This window comes from Verticillium nonalfalfae (assembly GCF_003724135.2).
Source record: "Verticillium nonalfalfae strain VnAa140/NRRL 66861 chromosome Unknown scaffold_42, whole genome shotgun sequence".
Taxonomy (NCBI): Eukaryota; Fungi; Ascomycota; class Sordariomycetes; order Glomerellales; family Plectosphaerellaceae; genus Verticillium; species Verticillium nonalfalfae.
In genome coordinates this window covers 141611-168050 of record NW_021167267.1, presented here as the reverse complement: position 1 = coordinate 168050, position 26440 = coordinate 141611, and the positions used below count along the sequence as shown (strand labels likewise).

The 26440-nt window shown below is 58.6% G+C and overlaps 7 protein-coding genes across 7 annotated transcripts; 5 read left to right on the top strand and 2 right to left on the bottom strand.

Moving 5' to 3' along the window:
• Positions 1-375: 375 nt before the first annotated feature.
• D7B24_006228 (uncharacterized protein) lies at positions 376-3184 on the bottom strand (the record flags this gene model as incomplete). The annotated part of the gene is made up of 2 exons (XM_028640367.1): positions 376-2805; positions 2879-3184. 2 exons carry the CDS (start codon positions 3182-3184, stop codon positions 376-378), a joined length of 2736 nt encoding a protein of 911 aa, XP_028495479.1.
• Positions 3185-3887: 703 nt separating this feature from the next.
• On the top strand, positions 3888-4858 carry D7B24_006227 (uncharacterized protein; the record flags this gene model as incomplete). The annotated part of the gene is made up of 2 exons (XM_028640366.1): positions 3888-4005; positions 4080-4858. 2 exons carry the CDS (start codon positions 3888-3890, stop codon positions 4856-4858), a joined length of 897 nt encoding a protein of 298 aa, XP_028495478.1.
• A 4614-nt stretch (positions 4859-9472) lies between these two features.
• On the top strand, positions 9473-11207 carry D7B24_006226 (uncharacterized protein; the record flags this gene model as incomplete). Its single annotated transcript, XM_028640365.1, has 3 exons — positions 9473-9542; positions 9606-9971; positions 10030-11207. 3 exons carry the CDS (start codon positions 9473-9475, stop codon positions 11205-11207), a joined length of 1614 nt encoding a protein of 537 aa, XP_028495477.1.
• An 803-nt stretch (positions 11208-12010) lies between these two features.
• On the top strand, positions 12011-13251 carry D7B24_006225 (uncharacterized protein; the record flags this gene model as incomplete). The annotated part of the gene is made up of 2 exons (XM_028640364.1): positions 12011-12778; positions 12847-13251. The coding sequence occupies 2 exons, from the start codon at positions 12011-12013 to the stop codon at positions 13249-13251; spliced, it is 1173 nt and encodes a 390-aa protein (XP_028495476.1).
• Positions 13252-13534: 283 nt separating this feature from the next.
• On the bottom strand, positions 13535-15284 carry D7B24_006224 (uncharacterized protein; the record flags this gene model as incomplete). Its single annotated transcript, XM_028640363.1, has 4 exons — positions 13535-14532; positions 14585-14669; positions 14729-14844; positions 14903-15284. The coding sequence occupies 4 exons, from the start codon at positions 15282-15284 to the stop codon at positions 13535-13537; spliced, it is 1581 nt and encodes a 526-aa protein (XP_028495475.1).
• A 6841-nt stretch (positions 15285-22125) lies between these two features.
• On the top strand, positions 22126-24871 carry D7B24_006223 (uncharacterized protein; the record flags this gene model as incomplete). The annotated part of the gene is made up of 2 exons (XM_028640362.1): positions 22126-23840; positions 23968-24871. 2 exons carry the CDS (start codon positions 22126-22128, stop codon positions 24869-24871), a joined length of 2619 nt encoding a protein of 872 aa, XP_028495474.1.
• A 394-nt stretch (positions 24872-25265) lies between these two features.
• Positions 25266-26274, top strand: RKM5 (Ribosomal protein lysine methyltransferase; the record flags this gene model as incomplete). The annotated part of the gene is made up of 2 exons (XM_028640361.1): positions 25266-25323; positions 25412-26274. 2 exons carry the CDS (start codon positions 25266-25268, stop codon positions 26272-26274), a joined length of 921 nt encoding a protein of 306 aa, XP_028495473.1.
• Positions 26275-26440: the final 166 nt, after the last annotated feature.

Below are 26440 nucleotides of genomic sequence, written 5' to 3'. Positions count from 1 at the left end.
CAGGTAGGAAGTGGTGCCATGGGCGAATGTATTGTCATAGGGGAGAACGAGAGAGTCCCCGGTCATGTCTAACCTCCCGTAAATGCATCCAGCAAATGCGCCCTGGGAGCAAAAGAGGAAAAGTGTGAAGAATTGTGAAAGAAGAATGTGGAAAGAAATTACAAAGGCAAAATAAAACACCGCCAGATATCCCACTCGTCATGCACATACACTTTCACGTTCAAAAAAACGCCTCTCCCCCCCCCTTTCACTCTCGCCGAGAAACCCCAATCTGTAGGTTTCGTTTCATGCATACATACAATTGGTATCCAAACACGCACGCACATAGACATCCGGCTCCAGGCCTCGCCGCATGCAAAACGCAGCACCCCACGCTCACGCCGCGCTGGCGCTCGCCTTGGGCGCAGACGCCTTGGTCGCGTCGCCGCTGCCCACGCGATGGGGCGTGAACCCGTCGGGCACGGGCCCGCCTATCGGACCGGGCGTCAGCAGGTTGAAGAGCCACATGACGAGGAGGATGAAGACGATGCGCGCCTGGAGCGTGCGGAGCATCGACCGCAGCGGCGGCATCTCCTGGAAGTAGCGGGAGACGGTGGTGCGCGAGCGGCCGAGGAGACCTGTGCCCTGCTCGTACATGTACGGGCCGTCCTCGTCATCGCTGTCCTCGGCGCGCTCCTTCTCCTCCTGTTGCGGCAGCGGCCGCGGGGCGTGCTCTTCGGGCTTGGACTCGTAGAGGATAATCTTGACGAGATTGTTCGTGGCGTTGGCCGTCAGGGAGCTGACCCACAGGAAGACGGGCACGATGACAAGGAGAGACTTCCACCGGTCAAAGTTGGAGCCGTCGCCGCGCAGCTGGTTGATGAGGAGCACGCCCTGCGTGTCGGCAGCCAGGAACAGGTGGAACTGAAGCGTGTACGTCTCGAGCGAGCACTGGCCAAGCCAGGCCATGCCCTTGGAGTAGTAGTTGCGGACGGGTGCGGAGACGTTGCGCACGGCGATGAAGGCCAGAATGGGCACGAACGAGAGGTAGGGGTGCCAGAGGCGGTAATCGCCCATCGAGGCCAGCGTGGTGCCGCAGGCGTAGGCGTAGCCAGCCATGACGACGAGGCCGACGAGGGCCATGGAGCACCGCAGCGCGAGCCTCAGCTCCTCCTTGACCTTGAGGTACGCAATGGCGGAAAGCATGCCGATGTAGACGATGAAGAGGTCGAGAGCGACGCGGTACTCCCACTCCTCGAGGCTCCACTTGATGTTGAAGAAGATGCGCAGGAAGCCAAAGGTCCACTTGGTCAGGGGTGTGGCGAGCACGACAACGGCGACAATGACGGCCGAGATGCAGATCTTGGCGAGGACGAGCTGGATATCGTCATTGTACCTCTTGTGGCCGACCGCCATGGTGAGATAGACGACCATGAACCAGAAGCTGACGAGCGGCGAGAAGTAGTAGAACATGTAGTCCGTGTTCATAAAGTAGGCGAGCGACACACTCAAGAGATTGAGGCGCAGCATGACGGACGCCATGCGCTTGAAGGAGAAGTCCTTCTTCACGAGGAAGAAGGTCGTGTGTCCGTAGCCGGTCTGGAAGAGGTACGCAGCGACGAGGAGGCGAACGAAAATGTAGATGCCCGTCGAGCGCGCGGCGGCCGTCCAGTGGTAGACGAGAATGATGAATTGCATCCAGCCCTTCCACTCGTCCGTCTGGTCGCGCGAGAGAAACGGCTGGTCGGCCTCGACGAGCTGACCGGGCTTGGCCCGGGGCGGCTTGGACTTGCGAATGGTAACAATGGCAACGGCAAGGCACGGCGCGCACATGATGGCAAAGTTGGCGTAGTGCCAGACCTTGGCTCCCTTGCCGAGAATGTGCGTGCGGTCGGCGAAAAAGCACATGAGCAGGGCCATGACGAAGGAGCCCGTCTCCATGTTGAAGGCGGCGTAACGAGGGGTGCTGCGGCGGGCGATGAGGTCCCACGTCTCCGCCAGAATGCAGACGACAAGGTACACCATGCCGAAGCCGACAAGCACCAGCTGCGTCAGGGGCTTGCTGCCGCCGTAGTCGGAGCAGCAGGTGCGCTGGTAGGGGTAGCCCTTGACACGGTCGAGGCGCGCGTTGCAACGGAGGTTCAGGAGAATGTTGGCCTTGATCTCGGCAACGCTCTCAATGACGTGGAATCCGGTCTGCGTGGGATCGACAAAGGCGGCCTTGTCGTGCTCGACGAGGCCCGGGATGGACCAGACGAACTGCAAGTTCCACTTGTCGGCCGTCTCGCGCAGCCACTTCTGCATGGCCGTGACCCTCGTGGCGGCCTTGGCCTTGCCCTCCTTGTGGTCCTTGCCTGTGTAGTAGGGACCGGCAGGGGGCGCGAAGAAGACCTGGTTGCCGATGCCGTCGATGGGGTCCATGGGGGCCTTCCAGAAGTCCTTGCGACTGCCCAGAATATCGGAGACGTTGGAGATGGCAGCCTCGTACTTGGCAGTGTTAGGAGCTTCGCCCTCCTTGTCATCGCCGGAGAACCAGGCGCCGACGCCGAGCATGGCAAAGGCGGGGCCCTTCTGGTCCTTGATGGACGCAGGCTTCTTCTCAAGCTCGTCCCGCATCAAGTTGAGCTGCTCGACAAAGTGCTCGATGTCGTGCTCGCCCTTGATGTGGCCGTCCTTGTCCTTGCCCTGGCTAGCAGCGAAGGGAGGGCCGTCGACCTCGAGAAAGGGGACCCAGTGCTGCTGAATGTCGACGCCGTGGTAGGTCAGGTTGAAGGAGGAATGGAAGTCGACATGGGTGCGGTCATATTCGGCCTCGTCCCGCTCGAGCTGTTCGAGTTCATCACGTCAGCCCAAAAGGAAAATCAAGAAGAGAAAGCAGAGGCCATCAAAGAGGACGTACCAGGCGCGCAATACCATAGGCAATCTGCCGCGTCGTCGAGTCGCCAGCGAATATGACGTGCCTGCCATCCATGCATTGCCTAATGTCGGCCGAAGTATACTTGTGCAGGAGACATCCCTCGGGCTGCCACGTCTTGAAGGGCAGCCTGTCGCCCTTTTTGTTCTTGGGGTCGATCCAGTTGCCGGTCTCCTGGAGTGCACGGCACCGGTAGGGGTCGTCGTCTGGCGTGAGGGTGTGCCAGGTGGCAGCGGCGAGCAGCAAGGCGCCCAGGAAAATGAGGAGGACCCTCGAGATGATGTTCAGCATCTTGGCGGTTGGCGGTCTGGGGGCGCAGGCGCGATCGAGTCGCACAAGACGAAAGGGCCAAGCGCGCCGAGCGACTTGGTGTCGGGTCGATGTGCCCGTCGCAACAGAGTTGCCGATGATGCTGCAGGTCGTTGGGAGCCTGACTGGTCGAAAAGAGTGGCGGGAGGGCTCGGCGCGTCTCCAATGAGCAAAGACAATTCAAAGTCAAGCGGTCGTCACCCCGCGATGGAGTGGATGTGAAGAATTCCAGAGGAGCAAAAGATGACGCTGCAGAACGAGGGACGAAGGACAAAAGGCGATGAACAATGGGAGCGAGAACAATCAACTCCGCTTCGAAAGGAATGGAGGCAGACACTCCCCTGAATAGATCATTTCCATTTCCAACATCGGATGAGGCGATGCAGCGCGATAAGGATGCCGCACGGACCAACTGATGCCACGTGATGTAGATTCAGGGGAGGAAAAGGCTGCCTGCCGCCAGGCGAAAGACCAATTCGTCAGACGGACGGCCACGGCCACGCAGCACAGCACAGCACAGCACAGCACGGCACGCTAGTCCCCGCCTTTCGTCCCATCATCGTCAAGTGTCAATTGGTCTCTCGGGCTTTTCTTGGTGCACAGCTCTCCTCCCCAACCATTCCTCCTTATACCAACTATACCCATTGATTGATTGACTCGCACCACCCCCACCACAACCTTCATCATGGCCGACCTCAACCTCCAAGAAATCCACGATGCTCTCGTCGCCATCGCCTACGAGGCTGGCAAGATGATCCTGGCCGCCAACCCCTCCGACATCGACCAGGGCACAAAACTCAACTGTACGCCCTGCCCCTCCTCGACCCCGCCGCCGACGACGACGTGCCCCCGCTAACAGCTCCGACCCCCTTTGGAGCCGTCGATATCGTCACCGAGGCCGACCAGGCCGTCGAGAAGATGGTCTCCACCCGCCTCCGCGTGGCCTACCCCTCCGTGACCTTTATGGGCGAGGAGACCTACAAGCCCGGCACCCGCGTCGGCCCCGAGCCCACCTTCATCGTTGACCCCATCGACGGCACCACCAACTTTGTCCACTCGTTCCCCGCCGCCTGCATCTCCCTCGGACTGGCCGTCGATCGCGTGCCGGAGATTGGCGTCATCTACAACCCCTTTCTCGACCAGCTCTTCACGGCCATCCGCGGCCAGGGCGCCTTCCTCCGCCGCGGCGGGCCCGACAGCCAGCCGCAGCGCCTGCCCCTCGCGCGCAACCCCCAGCCCCTGACCGGTCTCGGCAGCGCCCTTGTCGCCGTCGAGTGGGGCTCTACTCGTGATGGGCCCAACTTTGAGGCCAAGGTCGCCACCTTCCGCAACCTGGCCGCGAGCCGCGACGACGGCGGCGCCATGGCCCACTCGCTGCGCAGCGTCGGCAGCGCCGCCCTGCAGCTGGCGCACGTCGCTGCCGGCCAGACCGACGTCTACTGGGAGGGCGGCTGCTGGGCCTGGGACGTGTGCGCCGGCTGGTGCCTCCTGACCGAGGCGGGCGGCATCATGGCCAGCGGCAACCCGGGCAACTGGGAGCCCGAGCTCGATGGCAGGCTGTATCTGGCCGTGCGGGGTGCGCCGAGCGGACAGAGGGAGCTCGTCGAGGAGTTCTGGGCCGCCATGGGCGAGCACCGCATGGACTACTCTGTCTGAAACTCGTCGCCTTGGGCCTCAGACGCTGTCGAGTGTCTGACGTGCAGGAGATGTTGCAGCTCGGATGCGATGTGCTGACGAGCCGGTGCAGCTCATGGAAGTCCTATTGGCTCGGTATGGGTGGGTGGTGACCTAAAATAGAGAAAAACTTCCACTGGCTCGGTGTGGATGGTCATCGAAATATAGACGTATAGAAATGAAGTTGCGAGGATGGGAACAGATCGAGAGCAGTCGCCACAGATATGGTCCGTTTCTTGCGTAGCAGCTGATAATCACATGCCTACGAGGCCGTCGTTGGTCGTACACGCCGAGCACGCTACACGCACCGAACCACAGACATGCCAGGGTGGGGAGGTTTAGTTGTGCTGGCAATTCCGACTCCGATAGATCCTATTCGATCACGATGGCGCTATTGCCATACCACGTCGTGCACTCGGCTTCTGACAAGGACATGACAGGAACCGAACCACCTATGAACTGCTGTTGATTGCACACCCACGGGGCCCTTTACTGATCTTGTTTTGCAAAAGTGTTGCAACTTTCCATGATCGCAAGCTAGAAAGAAGAGGAATACACTGTTGACATGTCTCGGACGTAGTATGTACTCGTAATCAGGTCTGACGTTGGAATAACAATTCTAGTCTGTGGTTGTAGCCGCATTGCGTGCTCAGGAAACCGGGGGCCACGACGAGGACCTTCCCAGATGAGACATCGTCGGACCCCGATGGTCCCGCAAAGCTTAAGCAGAGCCGCCTGGATACCGCCACTTGTGGTTGGATCAGTGATCTGAAGCCGTGATGTCGTGATTTGGAGACGCCCCAAACCAAGCCCAAAGAAACCCAAAGTGCCCCCACCCACTCCCACTTTTGGGGGGCCACGCGCACGGGAACTAGCGCAAGTCACGGTCTGAACCCTGCAACCGGCCCAGGGGCCTAGTGGCGGTTGCGCATGGGGAATGCGGGGCTCTGGAACTGGATTGAACGACAGTCGAAGATGGGGTAGGATATCAACGACGGTCGTGAGAGAAGGCGGCGATGGCAGGCTCAAAATGCGCTCGAGGGTTTCGTTCCATGTCCACCAGGGATGGGAGGTAGGATGTGTCATGGCAGGAGGAGTGGTGGACCAGAGCTGCCCGTCACATGTTGGCTCTTCGGGCCGTGTGACGGGCGAAATCGGCTGAGGGCGGATAGGGGGTAAACAGCGTTATGCATCAATGCGAGGCAATATCCTTGTTCTCCCCCTCCCCCGCCGCAGGGAAAAGAGGAGAAGAGACGGTGGTGTTGCATGTCAGGCAGTGCATTGCAGGACAAGCGCCTCCGGGCTAGCTTGTGCGCTCCGTCTCACCGTCGAGTCAGCCCGGGTCATTCTTGATGGCGCTGCTAGAAGTGTTGCTCCTTCAGTTGGTTGACAGATAAGACTGTCACACGGCCCTGCGCATGCACATGCAGGGCCAAAGTCCCTCATCGGTGGTATAGAATGCCGAAGGTTCAAGGCCATGTAGGTGATAGATAAGATGTGCACAATCACCTTCTTCGCAGCCGCACATGGAAAGAAGTCGTGTCGGCGATCACACGAAGGCCCGCGAATGTTGTGGAAAATTCCGTCGGGTCGTAGCAGACGGAAGTCACGGCGGTGCAATGACGCCCGACGTCGGCAGCGGGTCATGTCCTGTTTGATTGTATCGAGGTTGAGCCAAGACATAGGTGGATCGTGTCGCTACTGATGATGGCCAGTGCTCTAGCTGACGAGTCTGACCAGGGTAGAGGCTCTGATTTCCCACCTTCCACCCGATCCAGGCGAAATCTGACACGGCGATATTTTGTTTCACACCGAGACGACCGTTCGTTCACCGCATCATACTGACGGACCACACCGCCGTGCATGTTGTGCATTGCCTGTTCACGCTGGGCCTGTCGGGGGCGCTGGAAACAGATGGCACGACTGCATGATGGGTCAACAGTTACGCGTAAGGCGGTGCGAGACAGCCGCTCGACGCCGTGCAGTCTATGCCAGTCAGATTACAAGACTTTGATTTCGCTGGCCGCCACCGCATCGTACTAGGATGCCCGGTGGACGAGGGGGCCAGGCCGGCGGGAGAAATTTGGGTAGAAAAACAACCCGGGTTGGTTCGCTGGCTTATTTGCGCGGAGACTCGGATATAAGAATGCGACCAAGGGTTGTTCGTGGTTGACTCCACCATCGAATTTGCGGCAACTCAACGCGGCGAATCATGGAGCTAAGGCGCTCGGACGATCCGACATTGCTGCTCCTTGTGGAGAAGCATCAAGGTCTAGACTAGACCACGGTCCGCCTGCATGGCCAGCCTGGGTCATTGGCTGGCCTGCTCATGTTGTGAGACGACCTGTTTACTGTTGTTGTCTTCATTTGTTGGTCGGTTCGGGGTGTTGATGTAGGTCGACGGCATTTCACCGTGCGTCGCCATCTCCAAGGATCTGCTTGTGCTCTCGACGATCAGAGGCAAGAAAAGAAGAGTATTCAGTAATGTGTGCAACAGCAGGCGGCGGCGGAGGCGAGAGATCAGCAGAGGCGACACTCGATGGCGGATGGTCAGGCGGTGTGCCGTGTCATGTTGCTCTCGAGGACATCCGGTATTTGTCCGTGTCCATGGCTACCAGATCTCGCGCCGTCTCTCTCGTTCTCGCCCTCGTGCCCCTGGTCCTGAGACCCAGCTTCCTCGATTACCCGTTCCGCCGTGGCATGCCCGTCTGCCTGCCTGCCTGCCGGTGCATGGGTAAGGAGGACTACTGAGTTGATGGCCCCTCCGCAGTCGGCATTAGTGCATCTGGCGGAGTTGAACGAGATGAGGCCGAGGCCGGTACCCTGCACTGCTCTTGTGGTGTTTGTTCATGCTGGCGTCATCCCAGTCAAGGCGTTCCATATGTGATGAGGAACGCCAAGTCGTCTCGTTCGACGGCAACGACGAGGCCAGACATTGCGCACCGCAGGGTGGGACAGAAGCGTTAGGTGGACACTGTCTTGCTTACTTTTGTACAAGTAGGTAGGTAGGTGGATGGTGACAGAAAACGGTCGAATCCAGCGTCGACCCGTCTGTCGATCCGGTACTGGCCAAGCGAGCCCAAGACAGACCGTTTTAAGCCTGCACACATGCTGGCATGTGCATGTTCCAGCACTGATGGTGTGAAGGTGAGGGGGGGGGGGGGGAGGCGGAAGAGGGGGGATCATCACTGAAGATGAGGGGAGAAAAAAAACGATACCAATGCGAGAGCGAAGAGGCGGCTGGCTGGCTGTCTCACCTCACACTCACTCGCTCGTGGGCCACCTCGATGCAAGCATACGCTAGAGCTGGCGCCGCATGCTCCTTGGCCCGTGCGCCCGAATGACCCTGGTCTCCATCTGCATCTGCTCCGCTTGTCGGCTGTGGTGGCTGCCTGTACGTGGTAATGGCTGAATGACCTGCTTTGCTTTCTGTTTCTGCCCACTGTCTGTGCCTGGAAGGTCGGATCCCTGCGTCGTCGGATGGCACTTGTGGTGCTTCGGTGAAGATGATTGGTCGAGCTGTTGCTGTTGCGACGAATCTGGCCACGGTCTTGTTCGGTTCAGCAAGTGCGGACTACGATCGCCGCCCCACATTCCTGGGTCTTGCTGGTCTTTCTCTCCCTCGTCTCCCATTTCCCATGGACGATAGCGGTAGCGGTAGCGGTGGCGGCGGCCCCCCTCCCATCATTCCTTCCTGGCGTGCATGCTGTGCTGCACACTACCCGGACAGACCTTCGGAGCCGCTCCTGCTCAACCATCTTTTTCTCTGTGTCTCACCGGGGTGGTTCCTTCCACACGCCCGTTCCCAGCGTTGCGCCTGCCAAGCAGCATGGATGGTTCTTTCCAACGGCCAGACATGCTAGCGCCCCGACGTCATGCATTCCCCGTTCCCACGGCCTCTCGCTCCGTACAAGCTCCAACGCTTGCAGCAAGGCGAGCTGTTATCAACGGGGCCTCGGAGGGGGCCTTGAGGGTCGAGACACGAGGAACCTTGACAATGGAACCCTTGACGCACCCACCAGCACCAGCGCCAGGCTGCGGCACCCGGCGCTGTTGCCGCCCACCACGCGACCATGGCCATGGCCTGTCTCCACGTCTCTCCTCGACCGAATATTTACCCCTTCGCACTCCTGCTCTCAGCACGTTGCTCATTTCTTCCTCTCATTCCTCTCCCCATCGACGAATCCTCTCTTCGAAAGAGTACATCCGCTTCCGGGTTGCTTCTACTTTTCCTTCCTTCCTGAGACCCTGACGCCTGTATAAGAATACCTTCGTCTTTGCTCTCCTCGACCGCGAAGAGAAGAAGAAGAAGAAGAAGAAGAAGAAGCCGCCTACAGACACAAGCATCTCTCCTCGCCTCGCCACCACCACCACCACCACCACACACTGTACCCCCTCGCCCGCCTGCACTTTGTCTTCTCTACTACCGCTTGTCCTGGTTCACGTCAACGTCTTTGTGACTTGACCTGATCTTGACGAGTACGAGATCGGACTTTTCCGCCAAGTGCTCAGAGAAACAAGCGTGTGTGTTTGTGTGTGTGTGTATCAGAGTTGCCTTGCGTCAGCGTCGTAAGACTTTTACCAAGTCGAGAAGCCATGTCTCTAACCAAGCAGAGTTACTCTCGCGACCCAGACGCCTTCCCCACTGTCCAGCTCTTTCTCCTGGGTGAGTCCACACGTCCAAGACACCAACATTCCTCGGCCCACGAGAGGCTAATCACTTTGACAGCCATCGTCCGACTCGCGGAACCCATTGCCCTCACGTCCATCTTTCCCTACGCCTGGGAGCTCGTCAAGAGGTACGAGGTAGGGAACGAGGAAGATGCATCCTTCTACGCGGGCCTGCTCATCTCGGCCTTCTCCCTGGCGGAGGCCCTGATGGGCATGTACTGGGGCGGTCTCTCTGACAAGATTGGCCGCAAGCCTGTTCTCCTCATCGGCTGCATCGGCACCATGTTCAGCTTGGTCATGGTCGGCTTTGCCTCCAACATCTGGCTCGCCCTCCTCGGACGGGCCCTCGGCGGTCTCCTCAACGGCAACATTGGCGTCATCCAGACCATGGTCGGTGAGATGGTCAAGAAGCCTGAACATGAGCGTGAGTTGATCTGGTGTGCCCCTTTTTGACACAAACACACAAGACTGACATTCCGCAGCCCGCGCCTACTCGGTCATGCCCTTTGTCTGGTCCATCGGCACCATCCTGGGCCCCTTTATTGGTGGCACCATGGCCAACCCGCACAAGTCGTGGCCCGCGGCCTTCCCCGTCGGCAGCCTGTTCTACAACTTCCCCTACCTGCTGCCCAACCTCGTCTGCGCCGCGCTTCTCCTCGTCAGCATTGTGCTCGGCTGGTTCCTCCTCCAGGAGACCCACCCCGACATGCAGTCCACGTCGTCGATGGCGCCGAGCACGTTTGTGTCCGAGGAGACGCCGCTGCTCGCCACGACGGACGCCATGAAGAGGCCCGCCGTCGACCTGCGCGACGACACGTACGGCAGCGTCCGGGGCCGCAGCTGCAGCCTGAGCGCCGGCGACTGGGCGCAGCTCGACGAGAAGAAGGAGGAGCCGTCGTACGACATTTTCACCAAGCGCATCATGACGCTCGTCGTGGCGCTGTGCATCTTCACCTACCACTCGATGACGTACGACCACCTGATGCCCATCTTCTTCGAGGACGACCGGGCCGACAGCGGCAGCATGAGCCTCTTCTCTGCGGCGGCCTCGTCCGTGGCCGGGAGCCTCGGCGCTGGCGGTCTCGGCATGACGACCAGGGCCGTCGGCATGATCATGGGCGTCAACGGTGTCATTGCGCTCTTTGTGCAGGCCGTCATTTTCCCCCTCGCTGCCCAGAAATTCGGCGTGTACAAGCTGTTCATTGCGGTGACGGTGCTCCACCCCATCGCCTACGTCCTCGTGCCGAACCTGCTGCTCGTGCCCGAGGCCATGGTCTACCCGGCGATCTACTTCTGCCTCGCTGTGCGCAACGTGCTGTCGATCATCCTCTACCCGCTCCTCCTCATCCTCATCAAGGAGGCGGCGCCGTCGCCCAAGGCTCTCGGCAAGCTCAACGGCATGGCGGCCAGCGCGAGTGCCGGGTGCCGCATGATCGCGCCTCCCGTTGCCGGCCTGCTGTACACGTACGGCACCAAGATCAACTGCTCGGGCCTCGCATGGTACGGCAGCGCCGTCGTCGCCGTCATGGGTGCTGTGCAATGTTTTGCCGTCCCGCGCCAGAGGTGCGACGGCGACTGCGCCGAGGAGGCTGGCCGGGCCAGCGTGCCCAAGCAGCCGACGATTGTCGTGACTGAGGTGGTCGACGACGAGCGCATGTGAGACGGTTGTCTGCATGCATGGAAGCATGAGGAAGAGAAGGCGTGCAGAGAGGCTTTGCACAGGAAAGAAAGAACAGGGCGTGACAGTGGTTTGTTTGCCAGCGAGCATGGCGTTTTTGCATTTCGCCGCCCTTACGGATGGGGGATGATTGTACCGTCTGCACATTTTTCACGACTCGATGCATATATCTAGACGGGAGATATCCCTGGGCACCATGGGCCGCGGTGGTTTTTAGTCTGGCGTACTGGATTGGGAAAAGGCTCGCGTTGTATTGCGTAGGGATCTCGGTTTTGGGGTCCTGCGTTGGTGTTTGGTCTTGTTTTTCTCATCATGGCCGGCGATGTATTTGCGTTGGTCGGCAAGCAAGCTTGATTCGTGATGTAGAAGAAAAAAGATGTAGGGACTATTTCTCTGACTGCATGCTTCGAGTGATCTTGGGAGTGATGGCCACTGTTGATCGTTCGTCTGGATGTTCGAACGGATTCCATTGTCATGTACCTTGGATCGCAGTTGCCCAATAAGCTTCCCCACCAAAAACACGGCCACACGTTTGGCGTCGCGGGGAGGGTAGGTCACCTAAAATTTTCAACCTCACACCAAGTCAAGCTTCCATCACGAAGAGAATCATTCGCGAACAGATTTCACCGTCAAAAGAAGTCACTGTCATCGATTTCAGGTCCCAGTCCATCGTCCATCTACATACAACAGACGACGGCCCGAGAGGCACATACGTCATCGGGGAGCACCTCGATGCAAGAGAAACATCACGGCACAAGGCAACACCACACATAAGCGCCCCCGCGATGAAGGTCGACGACATGACGGCTCAGCTCGAGTCGATGCTCGCCCAGCGCGAGGCAGCGCCCCAGCCCGAGGGCACGACGGGGCCCGCGCCGGCCGTCCGTCGCACGGTGGACGAGGTGTACGCCGACCTGCAGACGTCGCCGCTCTTCATGACGGAGCTCGACGAGGACAACGAGACGGTGGCGGCGCTGCAGGCGCTCGCCTTTGAGGGCACGCCGCTCGAGAACGGCACCAACTTCAAGGACCAGGGCAACGAGTGCTTCCGCGCGCGCCGCTGGGCCGACGCCCGCGCCTTCTACACCCAGGGCATCGACGTGCTGCTGCCGGGCGAGCGGGCGCGGCGGCGCGGCGCGACGACGCGCCGGACCGAGCGTGAGGTGACGGCCGACGGCCGCGAGGTCGAGACCGAGGTCGACGACGCGCCCGCCGACGTCGCCGCCCTGCGCGCCTGCCTCGAGGCCCTCTACGTCAACCGCGGCGCGTGCGAGCTCGCGCTGCGCAACCACCGCGCCTGCTGGCTCGACTGCGGGCTCGCGCTGCGCCTGAACCCGCGCAACGTCAAGGCCCTGTACCGCTCGAGCCGGGCCCTGCTGGCCGTCGGCCGCATCGACGACGCCGACGACGCCTGCGCCCACGGCCTCGCCGTCGACCCGGAGAACGAGGCCCTGCGCACCGTCGCCGGGGACATCGTGGCGGCCGCCGCGCAGCGCGACGCCAAGAAGAAGGCCGACGACGCCCGCGCCGACGCTGCGCGGCGCAGGGCCGCCGTGCTGCGGGCGGCGCTGTCGGCGCGGGGCATCCGCACGCGCGCGACGCCGCAGCCGCCCGAGATGAGGACGCCCGCGTCCGGCTCGTGCCGGACGAGGAGGACCCGCGCAGCAGCCTCGTCGTGCCCGTCGTGCTGCTGTACCCGACCGACCTCGAGTCGGACTTTGTCAAGGCCTTTGGCGAGGCCGACGTGCTGGCCGACCACCTGCGCTACATCTTCCCGCTGCCCTGGGACCGCGCCGCCGACTACACCCTCGACGCCACCGAGTGCTACGTCGAGACGGTCGCCGGCGGCCTGATGAAGTGGGGGAAGAAGATGCCGCTGCTCAAGGTCCTGGCCTCCGGCAGCGTCGAGATTGTCGATGACGTCTTCAAGGTCTTCGTCGTGCCCAAGGCCAAGGCCGCCGCCTGGGTGGAGGACTTCAAAATGAAGAAGGCGGCCGAGAAGAAGCATCTTGTGGTTGGAAAATAGGCGTCGGCCAGGAAATGAAGAATGCAATGAAGGATAGGGAAGAGCACAGCGATGGGAAGCGAACGGTCCAACAAGTGATGCAATCTGATGCGTATGCCTACGACGCCTTCAATACAAGAGAAAGACAGAAGAAAAAAACAATCCCCTTCAGACCTGAGTCGTCCATCTATTCCTTGCTCCGAACACTTCAGCAGAAAAAAGGAGAAGAAAAAGAAAAAGAAAAGGATGCCAGAAAACCAACCGAAGATACCATCACAGAGCATGCCCTCCCCCCCCCCCCCCCTTACAACGACGTTATCGCAGGCAGACTCGCTGCCCTTCTTCTTTTGGCCCGATGCAGATCCACGTCAGTATCACTCACACGAACCCTGTCCCGACACTCTTCGTCAGCAGCATGCCGCTCGAAAATCTGGTCCCGCACGCTGAGGTCCATCAACAGCAAAGCTGCATTCTTCTCGGCAGGGTCCACCCCCGGCACGTTCTCCTCCCGCCTCTTCTCCGCAATGTACCGGAGCGCTGGGCTGCCGTTTTGGCTCTCGCCACCTTCGTACCCGGCATCGGTATCGTCCGAGTCGTAGTGATCGAGCCGCCGCTTAGCCGGCCACGTCCGTTGCGTCGGGGGCTGGCTGCGCGGCGGTGGATGCGCTGCCGACGTCATGGGCGCGGGGGCGAAGCGGGGGACGGCGCTGAGCCAGGGGTTCGGCGGCTGGAACCCCGTCTCCTCCCGGTGGTACGCTTGTGGGAGCTGGCGAGGACGTGCCTGTACGGGCGGGTGCCCATGATTCGCGGCCGTCCAGCCAGAGGTGTGCCGCATGGGGGTCGGGGCTGCCGGGCGGTGGAAAGCATAGCCGAGAGCGCTAGAGACCATACTCGAGGCTGAGTCCGGACCCGAATCCGGGCCGGAATGATGGCCTTCAGCGTCCGTGTCTGTACTGTAGGGGCTCAGGAGCCGGGTATAGACGCGGAGACGGCGGTCGACGTCACGGACCGGCCGCAGGGGTCGGCGGTCCTGGCTGGAGTCGGGGCTGCTGGTGTAGCCACCGCCGCTGACACGATTGCTCGAGGCCAGAGCACGTAAGATATTCCGGCGCGTAATCTCCGCCTCTCGCTGGGCGTCGTATATGATCTGCGAGCTGATGATCATGCGTTGAAATTCGGGGGCACCTGGCGGTATGCATTCAGATGGGAATGCGGGACCGAATAGCGGGATCAACGCTCCAGCAATGTCGTAGCAAAATGTCGCGCAGACAGCCTTGGCACAGTTGTAGGGCATCCAGTATCCTTGCTGCTGTTAGCAGGACGCTTCATGGCATGTTGGGGAGTTGTCACCGACCTTGAGCCAGAATGGCACCGCCTGTGATGCTGTGTGTGATGTCTTTGAGCCCAGGGTTGAGGCTTAACATCTTCGCCGGCACCGTCTCGAGCACGCCAGTCAGCAAGGCCTGTGAGGCTCGGTCAAGCCAAGTGCTAAACATACCTTTCCGTACTTGCAGCACTTGAAGAAGGGAGTCATGCGAACCAGGCCAATATTGTAGTCCCACATGACCATAAACTCGGCGTCAACGCCCGGCACCCTGAACTCGTACTTGAAGACTTGCGACACGACTCGTCAGCAGACGTACACGACATGCGATGTGATTTATGAACCCACCTTCAAAGCTTTCCCGTCCCGTTTTCTCGTAGAAGTCTTTCTTTCCACTGTTGTACGGAATGTGTGCGCAGCAGTTGTGAATCTGGCCAAAAGGGGTGATTTGGAATTTCTCAACCGCGCGGCGGGCAGCGTCGTCGACATCTTGGTAGGGCCAGTAATTGATAGGACCCCTAGGTTTTGATTTGACAGTGAGCAGCTCTTTGGTCATCCTGAACTTGGTCACGAGCGGCCTTCCGGTGCGTGACGGCGAGGTATCATCAGCGGTCGAGGTGGCGGGCGAGGAGGCTGTAGGGCTAGGCATGAACTGAGGGAGTCGGGTGGTGGATGGAGCGGGGGAGGATCCTTGAGGGGAAGGGTTGAGGAGAGATGCAAGAGAAAGCATGATGTCGTTTGTTTACACGCTCGCAGCTCGCAGATTTGTCTCGAAAGGTTTTCTGCTTCCTGCGCTGTGTAAGAGGGGGAGGCGACAGGGCTTTGACTTTGACGTGCTGACTGAACCGGCGAGCAGGAAAACCCCACGAGGATCGGAGGCGGTGGGATGGATGGGTTTAAGACAGAGCTGCGGGAACAACAAGCCCCGTCAGGAAAGTTGAAAGGGTAGGGGAGGGAGAGGGGGAGGGGGAAGGGGACCAGATGCTCTCTCCTCGCGCCGCTCCGTGGTGATGGGCAGTAATGGCAAACACCTGACGCCTGCTGTTCTGGGGGGTTGATGCCTCTCGCGTCTTGAGAAAATGGAGGGTGGCAGGTGCTGAGAGCAAAGCGCGTGACGAGCTCCAAAATGACCAGGACAAGGGGTCTATGGCTACCGGTCCTTTCGTCAGCGGCCACGACTTACGTGTTCGGCGGTGCCGCAGTTCGGCGTGTCCAAGGGAGATGATATCAAGGAAGAGACTCCTTCTTCGTGGCTTTTCGTGTTCTCGGTGCAGATTTCCTTTGTCAAGATGTCTTGTAATCGAGCCTCTCAGGACTGTGAGCTCCGTTTGTGAGAGTCCACCGCTTCTTCTACAGCGTCTATCGAGGAAGGGCCTCCGAGTGATAGGTGACGAGGGCGAGGATGAGGGTCCGAGATGCCAACACCATTGATGGTGGCGTCTCCTAAATATGTCGGCTGTAGATGAGCAGGATAATGGACGAGGACTGGCTGTGCAAGATACATAGGGCCACATTCGGTGCAGAGAGGGAGGGGGGGCCAATGCAGTCCAGGGATTTATCGTCGGGCGTCAGAATACACATCCCCCAGCAAACGGCTCATGAGCATGGGAGCGCACTCAGGCTCACATTCTCGGCTCCTTGACCGACAGATGAAAGGCTGGAAAAGAGGGCATGGTCAGGTGGGGGGTTTGGTACTCTCTTCGCCCACCCATCCCGTTGCCGGCAGCTTCGAAACCAAGAGTCCCCCGGGTTTCAGTGCCTCTCACCAAGATGGCAACCTTGGTGGAAGGCGGACTCACTGGGTGTCGTCAGGTCACTTCCGTGACAGGTTCCCAGTCAGCCTCCCTCTCTTGGCCCTCTGCAGGACCTCTGTAGGGGGCCAATTTCCAAGCAGAAACCAGTTTGACGACGCAAATACCAACATGAATGACTCCCGCGGCACCAAACACGGAAAAACACGGTGTTTGGAGGCGTACCAAGGGCGTGTGGGATGAACAGAGGCATCTATCGGGTAGCCGCATGGCAAAGCCGTTTGGCCACATCGTTAGGCGGATTTGGCGAATCGCCATAACAAAGCCAGCCATAGTTTCGGGCGAAACCCTGCCAGACATATCAACACTTGACTCGACACACGTGGCCGTGCCTGCTCGGCCGTAGTATGAGAATGCAGACGAAGACGATGATATGGTGAACTAGACCGCCAGTCTGAGCTCACTCTCGCTCGCCGTTTTTTTTGGGGGGGGGGGGGGGGGGGGGGGCAGCCGTCTGTGTCTGGGGCAATGTGCTGGAAGGCAAATGCGTCTCAAGCCGACAGACACCGACTTGCCATGTCCTTTGTTGGCAGCAGCCCATGTGCATAGCCGCTGTCCTCAACTCAGTGACGCGTGGAGCATAATCCAGGGCTTTACAAGAGGCGTGTCCTGGGATGCCGCTGCAGTCTGACTGTCCTTGAGGGGTGGTTGCAGCTGTCACGACACGGATCCCTTGTTTCCCCCCTTTTGCCCCCACGAGCTCGTATGTGTACAAGCACAAGGGAAGGAAAGAAAATGTCCGAGGTTCACAAAATATCCGCTTTCGCCTGAATGTGCAACAGAATGACCACCGATTCCGCTATCCACCGCCCAGAAGGAGCCCGATGCCGGAGAACAAATGATTTCTTGTTGGCGAAGAGGCAACCCGCGAGACTGGCTGAGAAAGGTGTCAGGTGATCGAGTCGCCTACTTTCTTAAGACGAACGAGCTGATAGGGCACAAATAACATAGATGGCGTGGCGGTGCTCCAGTAGAAAACCGGATCATACTACCTTGTCGCGCTTTGATTTCCTCACCAGACGATGAGTTGAGCTGACCCATCAGCTATGTACGTCGAGTCAACGACTTGACCGCCTGTCGGCATCAAACCCGCGAGACATCGTCGTTATGATTTCTGCGACTTCCCATGACACCTTTGTGTGGGTAGCGCAGAGTCCTGGGAGAGCTCGATGATTTGGGCTGGAGCCTCGCAAAACGGAGATACTTACAAACGGACAAATAAAGACGCGGAAATGGACATATCCGGCCCTCCTTAAGACAGCCAATGGCCCTGGAACAATCAGTAACGGTTCCATGTCGGCCTGTCACTCGATATGGGGTTTGCCGCACGAGTAAAAGAGGCTTGTTAGCTCAACATCAAGTGTTCTGTTGTACCCCACGCCGCAATAGAGCAGATCAGGGAGGAGACAAGGCGACAGGCAGCGAACGACCGGCAGGATAATTCCAACCCCATCAAGCCACTCACTTGCACCGAAGGCGGCTCAGAAGTATTCGCTTTCCTTGGTCTGCAACACAGCTTTGGCGTCAACGTGTGTAGCCATGCGGGGCAGTAAACGAGCTGAATTGGAGGCTCATTCAACCAATATACGTAAAAGACCCTATTCTCTTTCATGAGCAGTGGCAGGGCTTGCTGTCCAGGTTTCAGAGGCGTGTGCACCTGTCTCGGTGACACCGCAGAAAGTGACAGGACAGGTCGTGACGTTCGCGCGCCGCGAGACTAGTCCGCTTCAATGCCGTCATGGGTGTGTGCCTCGACTTCGGGCGTCTCGGAATCCGCTTTCGCTGTAGAAGCGTGGATGAAGTGACACACCGCGTGGCCGGGGAAAGGCCTGTTGCACATACGGCAGTAACCAGGCCGTCTGGGGCAAGTAACAGTGATATGATACAGGTGCCGACCTACATCCAAGACCCGGAAGTTCCAGACCTCTCTTGTTCGTTTGAGGAGTCATTCGGCATTCAGCGTTGCTCCTGATTTCCAGTTTTGATTCATCAGTGCCGTTGTTATCTCTGGCGCTGTCGATGTAGCACCCAAACCCGCAAAGAGAACATGCCTCGTGGCTCAGTGACTACAAGCGGCACACGGCAGTCGCTCGGCACACCACAGGGGCCCGCTACATGGAGGGGGGCCGAGGGGCGAGGCTAGGTGTGGCAGAAAATGAAGCTTAAGTCTTCAATTGTGGACGTACGAGCGACGACGGGTGTACCAAGCTGAATGCGCGGCAGCGGCTGCTTCGCTCAGTCCTACGGACAGGCCGTCACACGGGCAGGCCTCGACGAATAGATACCTGCTGTGGAAACTGACTAGCAAACTCGCTGCTCGCATTGTGACAAAGTTGCTCGCGTAGGTCGCGATCATTTGCCCACTTTTGCTCGCTATCACATATGACAAGGACAGCAATGGACGTGAAAAGGACGATCAGTGGTGTTGACTTGTTTGTTGAGAAAGCAGAGTTTATGTGCGAGGCGGCTACTATTCGAGCTCTCATTTCCACTGTCGTTCCTTGGGATGCGGTGCTCGCTGCCTGTGGCTCAAGAAATGTGTTGCCTCGTAAACATCGTGGTTGCAAGGCCAAGCTGATATCAGATCCTACGATATCCAGGAGTGGCGATCTATTCCCTCGAGCTCGAGGTCTGCCCATGGTACAGCTCGTTTCCGTTGCCTGGTGGATCTGGATGCAATGAGTTGAAATCACAATACCATGCAGTAAAGTAATAGTCGGTCACAAGGAATGACGGGGTTGCAGTGCTGATAACGCAATAGAGTATGCTGCTGACGAACCGGCCATTCTGATGGCATGAGAAAATAACTTCCACTCATCGCACGAGTTCCATTCGAGGCCAAAGCCACCAGGAACCACGAGTTTGTGAACGGAGTAAGACCCATTGGCACTCAGCAATTCTCGGGGCATATTGTTCACCACCTCTTCCGGAAATTGGACACCCTGTGCCGGGAGAATCCTACTCAGTGTTCTTATTGATAGGTGACATACACGTTGGTGAGCCCTGCCCAGCAAATAGCGTTCTCAAAAGAGGTCGGGTCGTCTTTCTGGGTTGTTGAATGGGACAGTAACTGACTAGCTCGTGTACCATGCATGATGAAAGCCTTGTTTCGTCACATTGCAAGTAGGTTTTATGATGGACAGGCGAGTCCACCTGGTATCCTACCTAAGATACCTGAGTGCAGCCACCGCACATCTGTGACGGCAAAACAGGCACCAGATCATCGGCAGTGGGAGTGGTACTCTCCTGAGGTTTGCAATATACAATGTGCTGGAAATCAAGTCTACTTAGCTTGCGGATGCCCGTGAAACGAATATGAATGGCAATGATGATCAACAACTTTGACAGGCAAACATGATGGCCTTCGGTTCGTCGGGAAGCGGCTGGCGGGTCGGATATACGACCCTTTTCGGAGGCTCGTCATGTCGGATGCCGAAGCAGACCGATGCAACAGAGAGGTGGACCTGCCTGATGTACGACCAGGGCCCTTCAGGCGCTCAGGCTTCAGAGTTTCCAGTGTCGCTGGAAGTGGAGGAATGTCCGACAAACTTGAAATGATAATCCATGGGGCGACAATGGTGCTCAACTGGTGTGCTCCGCACATACTGGGGCCACCACACTCACTGACTGGCTTTTGGAGTTGCCGAGAGTGACGCGTGCACAGTGAAAGCGAAGCGGTGAGATATATGCTCGAACTCGATCGTGCGGTACTTTCGACCAAGGCCAAGCAAGGCATGAGAAAAGGCATGAGGGCCCGTTTTGATGCTGGCAACTTGATGTGTCTCGTCGCGCTATCGTTCGTTTGAGACCAGTTCCTCCACAGAACGATCCTCTTCCATGCGGAGGATGGGGTTGGGTCTGGATCGTCCCGCAGAGCACCGATGGGAGCAGGGCAGGAGTGGTTCGAGTCGGGCGAGCCGGATCCAGGATGTCTCTTAAATGGCGCTTCGATTGACAGGTTGGCCGACCCTCTCTCCGCCTGTCACGCTGGAAGCAGCACTGTGCTGTCGGGTTGGCGGCAGGCTTGTCTGTCCATGCGTGAGAGAGTAGTGCAGGTTAGGCGCAACGGACAAGGTACCCAAGGCGCGCTACCTGTAGAAGTTCGCTCATGGTGGGCTTGACGAGGAAAAGAGCCCGCTCCGGCTGCAGCATCGGCTTCGTCCTGATCTCGCGGCCCAATGAACTGGCCGCAGGACGCTGAAGTTATCTAATCTGATGGGGATCTGCCCATCTCGGTTGGAGCCTTCGACGAGATTTAACCGCTGTTGGCGCACGGCCTGAGCCTTCTGATGTGCAGACAGCCATACCATAGCGACAGGGGCGGTGCTCGTCGCACTGGCAGGCCCTTGCTCGCCTTGAAGCTTGACATTTTAGCCCGGTCTTACCCACCTACTTCGCCATGCGTTGTTCTGTGATGAATAGCGGGAGGCAGGGAGGCAGGGAGTCGGGTGGGGGTGGTCCAAATCGACCAACAGGCCTGTGTGAAAACCAGCAGCATTCGATTCGATTGACCCCAAGGTGGAATGCCAAACGAGCTGGGCCATGATGGACGGACGGACAGGCTTGCGGTGTCTTGGATGGTCGTCTCCAGGGTTCCTTTTCCACTGCCGTAGCGCTCAGGGTGTCCTTTTCTCCATGAGTCATCTGACGCGGATCGGACGCGTGCTAGATGTAAATACCAGTACTGTACCGTACAGCGTACAGCGTACAGCGTACCATCGCTGGCAAGGCGAGATCGGGTGCAGCGAGCTCTCGGCGTGGTCCAGGTTCCCCTGTCTGCTTTCGGGGCGCGAATCTGTGACTGGTGGGCCTGGCAGCCTCGTACCCGCCCAGGCCGCCCCAAGCCGCGAGCTGACCTCATCAGTCGCAAGTGCCCAAGCCTTCGTGCCTTCCTCCCTGGCCCCCCCACCAAACAGAAGGGACGGAATCCACACCGACTGCGCCTGCGCTGCTTCTGTTGCGCTGCACCACACCAATGCACCTGCCTGCTGCACACTGCGGACTGCGTGCCGCCCCTGCCTACGCATCCCTCCCAAACGTCCACTACATCCACCACATCCACTACATCCACCACATCCACTACATCCACACAACCACACCACTCAACTTGGGCAGGCGCGTGTTCCAAGTTTGACCGTTCGTCACTGCCCTTGCACCTGACCCAGCTGCTGACGCCCCTTGCGCCCCTCGCGTACCCATCCCATGTTCCTGCCCACGTCCACTTCTCAGTCGTGCTGATCCATCCATCAGGCACGGGAAGCACCGTCTGCGGAAGAAGAAGGAGAGACGAGGAGCGCCGACCCCCACCCGCGCCTGCCTGGGCTGTCACGGCACCGTTTGGATCTGCACCTCCCGTCCCGTTGGTGGTCGTGAGCTGGCCCTGTGCCTCCCCCCCCCCCTGTGCTTCCTCCGAGCTACAAAGACCCTCTTCCACCCACTTGGACACTTCTAGCCAAGGCCATGTTGGGTGATAGGAATCCGTCTGCTTCGAATTCCCCATACCAACATCCCCTAAGCGAGCTCGGAACCCCCCTTCTACAGCCCTCCGAGCCTGGCGAACCTCTTCCCCTGCGCCTCGAACCTCTGCGCCAACGTCTCCGAACCGAACCTTCGACAGCGAGCGCCGGCACGCGTACTGCCCGAGAGAACAAGACCGACGTTGCGACGTCCTCATACCACGACTTTGCCTCCGAACATGGTGGGGAAGGCATCGATACCTCACGTCCACACACCCCTCCCGCCCAACTGAACGACGGCGCGATGGCTCCCAAGCCCCCCCATCTGCTCTCGACAGGAAGAAATGTCTCCTACGGCTCCGTCTCACAACCCACGAGCGGCAACGTTTCGCCCACGGGCAGCGAGTCGAACGTACTCCTGCGTACCGTCTCGCGAGACGGTTCCCGGCAGTCTACGCTCACGAGGAAACCTTCACGCCTGGCAGAGGATGTCGACGGCGCCATACTGGCTACTGGTCCTGACGGACGGTTTGGACTCGCGCAGTCGAGTCTGCCGAGCCATGTGCTGCGTGACAAGGTGAAAGCCTCCGAGAACAACGAGGATGACGACGACGACGACTACCGTGTTGATGACTCGGGGAGCGAACACAGTCCAGAGCCCGTCGATGATTCGCCGTATGATGCCGTTCGCGCTTCTGTCTCTCCCGTAGACAACACGACGCTGTCAATCAACACCCCAAGGATGTGGATTCTTTCTACACTGTTTTCCGTCCTCGGCTCTTCAACAAACCTCTTCTTCTCGCTACGATACCCGAGCGTCTCGATTACACCTGTGATTGCCCTGTTACTAGTACACCCTCTTGGTCTCATGTGGGATTACATGCTCAAGTCTCCCGCCGACCCCCGTGAAGTCTTCGAGGATGGCGTTCTCGACCACATCTTGGACGACCACCCCGAAAGGCGAACACGATGGAGTCGCTTCCGCCTCTGGCTGGCCCAGGGAAGATGGAACGAAAAGGAGCACACGTGTGTCTACGTGAGTAGCAACGTCTCCTTTGGTTTCGCCTTCGCAACAGACGTCATCGTTGAGCAATCGAGATTCTATAACCAGGAGGCTACCATTCCGTATCAGCTGTTGCTCATCCTGTCGACCCAGATTCTGGGCTACGCCTTTGCAGGCATTACGCGCCGCTTTCTGGTTCGTCCTGGCGGCATGATTTGGCCCGGCACGCTCATGTCTGCTGCGATGTTTGGCACTCTCCATAAGGAGGAGAACAAACCGGCCAATGGCTGGCGCATGTCCCGATGGAAATTCTTCTACATTGTGTGGACGGGAGCCTTCGTCTTCTATTTCCTGCCGGGACTCCTCATGCCGTGTCTCAGCTACTTCAACGTCATCACCTGGTTTGCACCGAAGAACGTCGTCATTGCAAACCTGTTCGGGGTGTCGTCTGGACTTGGCCTCTTTCCCCTGACTTTCGATTGGGCGCAGATCTCTTACATTGGCTCTCCGCTCTTGGTACCATTTTGGGCGGCAATGAATGTCATTGGCGGCATGTTCGTCGTCATGTGGTTCGTCGCGCCGATTGCTTACTACGGAAACATGTTCTACTCTTCTTACATGCCAATCTTGTCGTCAGCTGTATTCGACAACACCGGAAACGTCTACAACGTCAGCCGCATCCTGACTGACGAGTTTCTCTTCGACAAGGAGGCCTACACGAACTACAGCCGTGTCTTCCTGCCCATCACCTACGTGCTGAGTTATGGAGTGCAATTCGCAGGTCTAGCTGCGTTGCTCACGCATACGGCCTGCTGGCATGGAAAAGACATGTGGGAGACTTGGAAGACATCTTGGCAGGAGGCGCGGGAGGATGGCAAACCAACCTACCAGCCTGTTTCAAACGAACCCGATTTTGCCGCACCAGACAGCCCAGCAACGCCGGGCCTGTCAAGGGCATCCACAAATTCAGACAGCCATCTCTTCAAGGAGGATGTGCACAGCCGACTGATGAGACGGTACAAAGATGCCCCCATTTCGTGGTACCTTATGACATTCGTTTCCATGTTGGCGATAGGAATATTTGTTGTTGAATAGTACGTACAACGTCATGCAGCGGATTCATTCCACTAACTTTGCTTGCAGCTACCCGATTCACCTGCCATGGTATGGATTGCTACTTGCATTGGGCGTCTGTGCTGTCTTCTTTATTCCCAACGGCATCATCATGGCAGTGACGAACCAGCATAGCAGCATTTATCTCATTTGCCAGCTGATCTGCGGTGCTGTCTTCCCCGGACGACCTATTGCGAACATGGTGTTTGTGACATACGGCTACATCTCCTCAGCGCAGGGCATCAAGTTTGCCTCGGACCTCAAACTCGGCCACTATATGAAGATCCCTCCTCGCATCATGTTCTCCGTTCAGATGGCGGCGACCGTGGTCTCGTCGATCACACAGATCTTTGTGCTCAATTGGATGTTCGCCAACGTTCCCGGCATTTGCACCAAGGATGCGGTCAATGGATTCACCTGCCCGTTCGCTCGTGTTCACTTCAACGGCTCAATCCTATGGGGCGTTGTCGGGCCCGGCGAGTTCTTCGGACCCAACGCGACCTACAGGGGCCTTGTCTGGTTCTTCCTGTTGGGGGCCGTTCTGCCAATCCCGCTCTGGCTATACAGTCGCAACAAGAAGAACAGCATTGTGCGAAAAATCAACCTGCCGCTGGTGTTCGGCACGATGTCCTGGATTCCACCGGCCACAGGACTCAATTTCTCGGTGTGGGTGCTGGTGTGCTACGTCTTCAACTACCACATCAAACGCCGCGCGAGCGCGTGGTGGGCCAAGTACACCATGACAATGAGCGCGGCGCTCGACTCAGGATTGGCATTCGGTATCGTGATTGTCTTCTTTGGCTTTGTGTACCCGGGCCTGATGAAGGGCTTCAGCTGGTGGGGAACAGAGGTTTACAAGCAGGGCTGCGACTGGCAGGCGTGCCCTTACAAGACGCTGCCCGAGGGCGCGCATTTTGGACCAGACACATGGTAAACTGAATGATGGAACGTAATGACTGATTTAGGCATGGCATTATTAGCGTAGATATGGGGTGCATCGGCGCACAGCTAGTTCAAAGGACTGAGCATGATAGATCTGCTTTGAAGCAGGAATGAATTGGATGGAACAAATAGTACGGGGAGGGAATGGCTTGACAGTGGTTCGGGCACAGTGATCAATTGTTACCAAATAACACTGTATTGCTGTGGAAAACTCGGGTCACCTCGACCTTCATTTGGACTGTGTGTGGGTGTCTTGTTCCATTTTAAAGGAATATATAACCAACTCACCGGTTATGCGGCCTTTGGGTGTCAATACTAAACGCAGTGTTACTAGACTTGACCGGCCGTTCATCCATTCGCCCACGCGCACTTGAAGATACAGCAAAATGAGGGTGCTGGAGCTCCTTGAATCGTTTGAGGACGAAGTCCTCGACCCCGAAGAAGGTAACACGAGAAGCAACCGCAAATTGCCCACGACCATGAACATGAAGCCTTGTTCCGGACTTGTGCTAAAGACAGAAAAAATGCACAGAAACCTTTGCCCTCTTCTCCGCCCCCATCCCCTCGGCGAACCTGGGCTTCATCGACCCCCGCGCCGCGGAGCTGGACATCACGCTGCCCCCGAACCGCGACTTCACGATCCACCAGTCGCCGACCCTCCTCGCCTCCTCGCGCGCAGGCGGCACGACGGGCGCCGTCCTCTGGAAGATCACCCCGCTGTTCGCCGCCTTCCTGTCGTCCCCGGGCTGTCCGTTTCTGCCGCCGGCACCGACGGGCGCGGCGAGCAGCAGCAGCAGCGACACCGCGGTCCTCGAGCTCGGCTGCGGCATCAGCGCCCTGACGGGCCTCGCCTGCGGGCCCCGCGTGGGCCGCTACGTGCTGACGGACCAGCCGTACGTGGCGCGCCTCGTGCAGCGGAACCTCGACGCCAACGAGAGGGCGAGGGCGCCGGCACCGGCGCGACGCGGTGCCAAGGGGCGGGCTTCGGCTTCTTCACTGCAGCCGGCGCCGGCGCCGACGGGGCACGACGTCTTCTTCGAGCCGCTCGACTGGGAACTCGACGAGGTGACGCCGGCGCTGACGCGGAGCGACGACGTGAGGAGCTTTGACCTCGTCGTCGCGTGTGACTGCATCTACAACGATGCGCTTGTCGAGCCGCTCGTGCAGACGTCTGTCGACGCGTGTCTTTTGCGGAGGAGGGATGAGGACGCGACATCAGGGGAACCTGCGCTCTGTATTGTTGCGCAGCAGCTGCGGTCGCCCGAGGTGTTCGAGGCGTGGCTGAAGGCTTTCCATCGGCGGTTCCGCGTTTGGCGGGTGCCAGATCAAGTTGTAGGCGAAGGACTGGCCGTCGGGTCCGGGTTCGTGGTCCACGTGGGCATCTTACGGGATTGATGCGGTTCAGGTTGCATCACATGGCACTACAAGGAGTGGGCGAGAAAAGCGTACTTGACAAGTCTTGCGAAAATGATATCTTTGCTATGAATGGCCGCAGTGGCCCCCTACTTTTTTCCAAGTCGTAGTTGTCCAGATTAAGGACGACTGTGATATCCAAACCTGG